The sequence below is a fragment of the Populus alba genome, chromosome 17, assembly GCF_005239225.2.
Source record: "Populus alba chromosome 17, ASM523922v2, whole genome shotgun sequence".
Lineage (NCBI taxonomy): Eukaryota > Viridiplantae > Streptophyta > Magnoliopsida > Malpighiales > Salicaceae > Populus > Populus alba.
Window position 1 is genome coordinate 3,880,537 of NC_133300.1, and position 8,847 is coordinate 3,889,383.

The 8,847-nt window shown below is 35.2% G+C and overlaps 1 protein-coding gene across 1 annotated transcript; it reads left to right on the top strand.

Annotated features, from left to right (window-relative positions):
• The first annotated feature begins 121 nt into the window (after positions 1–121).
• LOC118041013 (UPF0481 protein At3g47200-like) lies at positions 122–1,110 on the top strand. The gene is made up of 2 exons (XM_035048105.1): positions 122–469; positions 589–1,110. Exons 1-2 carry the CDS (start codon positions 122–124, stop codon positions 1,108–1,110), a joined length of 870 nt encoding a protein of 289 aa, XP_034903996.1.
• The last annotated feature ends 7,737 nt before the right edge of the window (positions 1,111–8,847 follow it).

Here is an 8,847-nt window from a genome sequence, read left to right on the forward strand (position 1 = left end):
CACAAACTGATTTCAATAGGTCCTCTTCACCACGGCGATGCCAAACTAGAGATCATGAAGAGGAAGAAAATTGATATGTTTTAGAGAGTTTAAAGGGAATAGGTTGAGTGACGAGAGAATTATGGATCTTGTGAACATCATTCGGAATAACGAAAAGAAAATCCGACAATATTATTCAAAGAACTTCGACGAAATTCGGAGCTGGGATTTCATAGAGATGATCCTGCTGGATGCCGTCTTCATTATTGAGTTTTTAAAGGAGTCAAATGATGTTGATGGTCCTAAGAATTTAGAGCCTTGGATGATGTCCGACATAAAAGAAGACTTGAAGCTACTTGAAAACCAACTACCTTTCTTCATTATTCAGGAAATATATGACGAGGTCATTAGCGCTCGCCAAGAGTTTCCAAGCATTCCTTTTCTTCATCTCGCTGCCTTTCATTTGGGAAAGGAGGAGTTTCCAGAAGTGGTAAACTCCGACCCGAAAGTAAAGGGAAGCAGGCACTTCACTGATTTACTAAGGAATTTAATGCTGGATGGAGTCATTAAGAGAAGTTTTACTTTCTATACTATAAAGCTGAAATATAGCGCCGTCATGCTCGCAAGGCAGGAGTGAGGTTTCGGGTCGCCGAAGAGAAATGCTTGCTTAACATAAGATTTGAGAAAGGAGTGTTGGAAATACCACGCTTGGAAGTTGATTACAGCTTCGAACGTTTTGTACGAAATATCATGGCCTTGGAGCAGTGCTACAAACCGTTTGAAGCTTACATATGCCATTACATTAAATTTATGGACAGTCTTATCAACAGTGCAGAAGACGTGGATTTGCTAGTCGAAAAGGGAATCATTCTCCACTGGCTAGGTGACAATGCCGCACTTTCAAATATGTTTAACAAGCTTAACGATAATATTGGCGAAACTTCCACTAGTTATGGTTATATGTGTAAAATGATGAATGGCCACTATGAGAACCACTGGAACCGTTTGAAGGCAACCTTGGAACTTGTATATTTCGCCAATGTTTGGAGAGGTACGGCAACTGTTGCAGCAGCTATCCTCCTGGTCCTCACTTTGATACAGGCTATCACTTCCGTAAAATCGGTATTCTAGGATTTTATCTTGTTTAGTTTCATTATTCCTACGTAATGATGGGCTGGATTGTTGTTGTTTAGATTGCCGTTTCATTTTGGGTTTGTGTAGTTCTGAACTAATAACATCGTATCAAATTCTTGTTGTATTGTCCTAAAATTGAGTTTGTACTTGTTTCCTCTCAAAATTCTCTTCTTTTAAGATCATCTTCAGATTAAACGAACCTGAATAATTAATGCATGATCTCGGTTTCAATATCCCCATCTCACCAACAATGACTTTATCGGGTTTTATACATTGCTGATCTCTTTTTCTCTTGGTTAATATCTAGGTATTTTTTTTTATTATTAACGTGTGTGTTCGAACTAGTTTGCGTGTATCTCGACTAATCCTACAAGTCCTGAAAATAACGACTATGTAAACCTCCATCATCCTTAAAAAAACTCAAACTTGTAATTATTAAATAATAAACTCAAAAATTAACCAGCTAAGTTATTCCTCACGTAACTACAAATTTTTTATTTTAAAAGGTAGTTGATAGCAGCGGTACTTTTCAATGTCTCTTGTATAAATAGGGGATAGAGTGACCGTTTAGAGATATAGAAACTGAGCAAAATCTTTGATCCACTACCTTCTTGGACTACCTTCTATTTTTCATCATTTCTGCTCATGAACAATTACATGTCCATATTTATTAAATCTGTCAGGTTTTATACAATCAATTTTCCTCATGTTTAATACCTGAACTTTTTTTTAAAATCTTTTTAATGTAAGGTATTAAACCTTAAAATGTCTATAATAATTTATGTTTAATAGAATGTTCTTACTAAACATAGAGACAGATGTACCTAAATACCTAAATGCATATGTGAAGGATGAGACTTGACCTTGACATGTGAGATTTGGGCATATAAATTTTGATAGCTTGAAGATAATGGCACAAAAGAAGATGTTGAAGGGTTTATCATCCATTATACACCCAAATCAATTATGTGAAGGATGTTTAATGGGTAAGCAATTTCGTAAGAGTTTTCTGAATGAGGTTACATCAAGAGCAAGTCAACCCCTACAAGAAATACGTATCGATGTTTGTGGTCCCATCAAACTATACTGAAATTTCAGCAAAGTCTCCTCTATACTAGGAGATTCCACATTATCGACTAGAACTTGTTCTCAATTTTATGGGATGCTATTGAAATCTTTGTTAACATGTAGTTGTGTTAATATGGATAGATCTAGTGATTGTGATTTAATTAAGGGAGATCTTTCAGATCTCAACCGAATAGCTTGGATTCAAGGTTTTCAACAAGGATTTTTTTTTAATGTGATTCAGCCAAGTTTGTCCAGTGATTGTGATTCGGCCAAGTTTTCTCTTATTTAATTGATTTCGGTTTTTCTAGTTTCTAAGGTTAAAAAACCGACCCGAACCGAACAAAACCAGTTCGGTTTGAACTGGTTCTCGGTTCGGTTTGGGTTATATTAACAAGGAATAGTATTTTCCAGTTCGGTGGAATTTTTACGTTAAAACCGGACCGTGAACACCCCTAATAGAGTGACCGTCTAGAGACATAGAAACTGAGCAAAGTCTTCGATCCACTACCTTCTTGTACTATCTTCTATTTTTCATCTTTTCTGCTCATGAACAATTACATGTCCATATTTATTAAATCTGTCAGGTTTTATACAATCAATTTTCCTCTTGTTTAATACCTGAACTTTTTTTAAAAATCTTTTTAATGTAAGGTATTAAACCTTAAAATGTCTATAATAAGTGTTATGTTTAATAGAATGTTGTTACTAAACATAGAGATGGATATACCTAAATATCTAAATGCATATGTGAAGGATGAGACTTGGCTTTGACATGTGAGATTTTGGCATATAAATTTTGATAGCTTGAAGATGATGGCACAAAACAAGATGTTGAAGGGTCTACCATCCATTATACACCCAAATCAGTTATGTGAAGGATGTTTAATGGGTAAGCAATTTTGTAAGAGTTTTTCGAATGAGGTTACATCAAGAGCAAGTCAACCCCTACAAGAAATATGTATCGATGTTTGTGGTTCCATTAAACTATACTGAAATTTCAGCAAAGTCTCCCCTATATCAGGAGATTCCACATTATCGACTAGAACTTGTTCTCATTTTAACAATCATCAAACACAACTTAAACATCATCCAATCATCTTGGACATTCTTGTATCAATGGAATTAAAATAACATTCAATCCTATATTCCAACACTTCCATCATTGTAATTTATTTATCATATAAATTTATAAATAAATAAACAGATTTATCATAAAAACATCAGAAGTTAATTACATACATTCATAATTTAATTTGTCATAACAAAGAGTTATAAATCATAAAAAATTGATTAACATATTCTAATTTAAATAGTTTAGTAGAAAAAAAAAAAGATTCACGTTTCTTACATGCCAAGTAGATATTACAAAAGAAATATAGATTACATAATTATTAATTTTAACAAAATAAGATCCTATATATATTTATCAATTTGCTCAGAGGGGAAGTACCTTTAATTTAATTCAACATAGATATGTCAAAGTTACTTAATAAACAAAACAAACAGCCTTAAATTTTGCTTTCATTGCAACTATATTATTTCATTGTCAATTATTTCTTTTACAAAGCAATTAATCTTAATTTATTCAATACAAATTATAGTCACCCTCAACCCTGAGTTACCGACCCATTTTTGGGTCTTCGCTCACTCATTTGGGTATTTATTTTCATCCTTCATATCTAGAAGATAATCCATTGTCAGGTAATTAAGTCTCTCTATCTATTTTTTGGGTGCTAGTTTCCTCACTAGTTAATTAGTTCCTCCACCCATTACCAGATATTAGTTTCATTTCTCAGAAACTATCTCCCATGCTTATTATTGAGCACGAGTCCCTTTACCGGGAAGCTAGTTCCTTCACTCATTATCATAGTTCCATTACCAGGAAGCTAGTTTCTTTGCTTATTAGTGAGCACTAGTCCCATTACCGGAAAGCTAACTCTTTATCTTCAATTTTTTTCCACATGAATTAAAATTCTACATTGATAATTGATTTACTTTTAAAAACTTGATAAATAAAAGAATTAAAGTGATGACGAGTTTTTTTAATCAAAATTGAATATTTAAAAATCTAAAGAGGCTACAAAGTTATCACTTGAAAAGTAAGATAACCAAAATAAATCTTTCACTTGGGCTTTAAAATTCCCACACATGTTCTTGGCATTTTTAACTTTGATATTCAATCTTTCAATTTGATCATCTCTTGACAAATCAAAGGAAATTGAGTACTAGTGTGGCCATAAAATGATTAATTGTAGAGAAAAAAAAATAAACTACCAAATTAAAAAAAAAAAAACATTGTGGATTCCTGGAAAAAAAAATCTACGCCTTTCAGTTTTTTTATTTTATTTTAAAAATCTAATTTCCAGTTTTATAAACAATACGAATAGTTCTCAAACTCCTTTTCTAACCACTACAAGATTCCACCCTATTCTATGTCAAAATTGATATACGTACAATAATGATCTACATTTGTCAGTTCGGGTTTGCATTCGCAGGCTTAAAAAAAAAAAAACAGCTTTCATGTGCTTTGGGCTAGGCTTCAGTTGTCGACATGGACACGTGGCTGTAAAGAGCTATTATAATGGGCTGGCGGGTGCAGAATGCAGATCCTTTTCCTTATGACGATATGAAAGACTTTTATCAGGCCGTACTAATAAAGATAGGGACACCTTCAGGTCAAGTAAATGTTGCCAAATTATAGACATACACGTCGCTGGTCCGAATATATATATTTTTAAAATATAAACAAATATTAAAAACATAAAGAATTTCTTAATTGTTTTATTAAATCTGGTTTAATAAAACAAATATAAATAAATATTAAACTTTAATGTGTTAATTTTGAGACCTTGAAATTTAGCTTTTTATTTATCTTGAATTTTTAATTAAATTATAAAAAACTAGTTTAAATTAAATTAATTGATTTTATTAATTCAAAATATAATTTTATAACAAGTAAAAATATGATCTAAATTTTAATAAAATTCAATATAATAATGTTTTTAGAAAAATTATTGAAATAATAATAGATGGACTGATCCCAGTCTCACCAAACAAATGTCATGGACTATATCAAATTTAATATTCTTTTAATTATATAAAAAATATATACCCATAAAATTGAACACTAACAAAAAATATATTTATTCAAGACAATAATAATTTTATAAAAACAATAAAAAAATAAATCATAAAGTTCATTTATCAATTGATTTATTATTAAAAAAAATATTATTTTTAATTAAAGAATAAAAAAAAATATCATATCTGTTTAGTGAATAAATTCATCAATCTAGCACGCCGAACATGTTAACTGATTATATAATATAGCGGAATTATAATCTGTCACTGTTTGCTTGAGCCCTAGTATCGGGTTCTCCTTCCCGGCACTGGATCAGTCACTGAGCGAATGTGCAACTATCAAACCATCTGTTTTTCTAGGGCTCGATTCCCGCCTCCCGCCTCTCCTTACCCCAACCAGGTGCTACTCCGATCTCGCCGCCAGTAATGCTCGATTCCCACCCCCCGCCTCTCCATCCTAGCTTCAGAAAGTTATGCCACAAAAGAAAAGGATTGGGAGCCCCCCCGCCCCCCCGGGACTGGGGATTATGCAAGCAAAAATGAACTAATTAACAAAACTCCCATCTCAATCCTTTTACGTTTTGAAAAAAGTCGTGAGAAGTTAGAATTAATAATTGTGTTTGTTATTGAGAGATAAAGAGAACCTTCTCAAAAGCAAAGAGAACATGCGATTCTTTCTTTTTTTTTTCCTACATGATTTTTTCTGGTACGAGAAAAATGATGAAAATGTTAGGATACTGGCATGCAAACCCGACAAGATAAAAGGCTTAAATGAAAAATGAGACACACAAGAATTTACGTGGTTCACCCAATTAGGCTACGTCCACGGGCAAGTATAGAAGGATTTTACTAGTAATGTGGGAATTATAACCTCTCTCATATAATAGGAGAACAACTAAGAATCTCTCTATTACTAGGAGAAAACACCTCACTTACTCTCTCACAAATACCTCACAACTTTGTGGGATTATTTTCCCTCTTCACTCTCCTCTTCCTCTCTTGTTTCTCTCTTATGGTGTGTTTTCAATGCTTGGATGCATTGCCTATTTATAGGAAAACATCCATGCAAATACAAGGGGCAAGGCAAGTGGCATAAGTTTGGCACAAGTTTGGTGCCTACAATTTGTGACTAAGGAAGGATGGCTTCACCACCATTGTTGACTCCCACCATTGTTGACTTAGGTGGCTGGTTTCACATTGGCTGGTTTCACATTCTCCCACTTGAAGACTTTGATGATTGAATCAAGTCTTCACACTTCATCATTTGTGATTCTTCTATCCTTTCAATACTTGCCATCTTCATGCTGCTTACGTTTCTGCTAAGCCACAAGAGGATCTGCACCATATATACTTATCAGTATTGACTGGTTTGGTTAAAGCATCTGCTGGGTTTTCCTTTGTGTGAATCTTCTGAAAATCCACACTTCCATCTTCCACCACTTCGCGAACAAAGTGATACTGAACATCTATATGTTTTGTTCTTGAATGAAACGCTGGATTCCTTGCAATATGCAAGGCACTCTGACTATCACAATACAAAAGAATCTTCTCTTGTTTGTGCCCGAGCTCCTCCATAAGTTTCTTCAGCCATATTGCTTCTTTATAAGCCTGTGTAGCTGCCATATACTCAGCTTCTGTTGTGGATAACGCTACAACAGTCTGAAGTTTAGAGACCCAGCTCACAGCTCCTCCTGCAATTATGAACACATAGCCTGTAGTGGATTTTCTTTTCTCAAGGTCACCAGCAAAATCTGAGTCAACATAACCTCTGATAGTAAATTCTGATACTCCATAACATAATGCGGCATCTGAGGTACCCTTGATGTATCTCAAGATCCTCTTAATAGTATTCCAATGCTCTCTACCAGGATTTGCCATGTATCGACTAGCTACTCCCACTGCTTGTGCAATGTCTGGTCTTGTACATATCATGGCAAACATTAAACTTCCCACTGCTGATGCATACGGTACTCGAGACATCTCCATCCTCTCTGCTTCATTGCTAGGAGACATACTTGAGGATAATTTGAAGTTAACAGGAAGTGGGGTGGAAATTGGCTTACAATCTTGCATGTTGAAGCGTCGCAAGATCTTCTTTAAATAATTCTTCTGAGAAAGCCAAATCTTCCTCTTACTTCTATCTCGGTGAATTTGCATCCCTAGAATCTTGTTTGCTGGTCCCAAGTCCTTCATATCAAACTCCCTAGCCAACTGTGCCTTCAATTCTTGGACTCGATCTTTGTTGGGGCCTATTACCAACATATCATCCACATACAACAACAGAATGATGAAAACATCATTTTCTTCAAACCTCTTGTAATACGTACAATGGTCTGAACTGAGTCTGTTGTACCCAAGGCTAATTATGAAGGAATCAAATCTCTTGTACCAACACCTCGGCGCCTGTTTGAGACCGTATAGAGATTTGTTCAACCTGCAAACCAAGTTCTCCTTACCTGTTTCAGCAAAACCCTCTGGTTGGAGCATATAAATTTCTTCTTCAAGTTCTCCATGAAGAAATGCAGTTTTCACATCTAACTGCTCTAAGTGAAGATCAAATATAGCACACATTGCCAAGACTACTCTGATTGTAGTAAGTCGTACCACTGGAGAAAATATCTCATTAAAGTCTATTCCTTCTTTCTGAGCATATCCTTTCACCACCAATCTTGCACGATACCGCTCCACTTGATCATTGACATCACGCTTTATCTTGTAAACTCATTTGTTGCCAATGGCCTTTCTTCCTTGTGGTAGCGGAACAAGATCCCAAGTGTTATTCTTGTGCAGAGCTTCTATCTCCTCTTGCATTGCTGTCATCCACATAGATACATCTGTGCTTTTGATAGCCTCATGGAAAGTTGATGGCTCTCCATCCTCTGTTAGAAGACAGTATGCAACATTGCTCTCAGTAACATATTCTGAGTGCCAAGCCGATGGTCTTGTTTCACGAGTTGACCGTCGAACTTCAGGAGTTTCAGACTCTATTTGATCTTGTTCTTCATGCTCTGGTGCAGCTTCAGAAGAAGTACGATTCTGAGTATTTTTCATCTGGACTTCTGTAGTCTCCTGTAAAATGCTATTATTTTCTTCCATTTGCATTTTATCTTCTGCAAATATGACATCTCTGCTGATGACTACCTTGTGGGCAGTGGGATCCCACAAGCAATACCCCTTCACTCCATTAGCATATCCCAAGAATACACATTTTCTGGATTTTAAATCCAGCTTGCTGACCTCTTGAGTATTGTACATTACGTACACGGGACTTCCAAATATATGCAATCGAGAATAATCAGCTGGCTTTCCAGTCCACATCTCCATCGGTGTCTTCAACTCAATTGCAGTTGACGGAGATCGATTTATCACATAACAGGCGATATTGACTGCTTCTGCCCAGAATGACTTTTCTAGACCTGCAGCCTTCAACATTGCTCTTGTTCTTTCCAATAGAGTTCTGTTCATCCGCTCTGCCACTCCATTTTGTTGTGGAGTGTATGCCGTTGTGAACTGCCTTTTGATACCTTCATGTTGACAGAAGTTATCAAATTCATCACTGGTATATTCTCCTCCATTGTCAGTCCT

Bases quoted from the DNA above. Each gene is read 5' to 3' on its own strand.
- LOC118041013 (XM_035048105.1), top strand. From the start codon at position 122: ATGGATCTTGTGAACATCATTCGGAATAACGAAAAGAAAATCCGACAA. The intron at 470-588 runs GTAAACTCCGAC...GCTGAAATATAG, and splicing joins AGGAGGAGTTTCCAGAAGTG to CGCCGTCATGCTCGCAAGGC.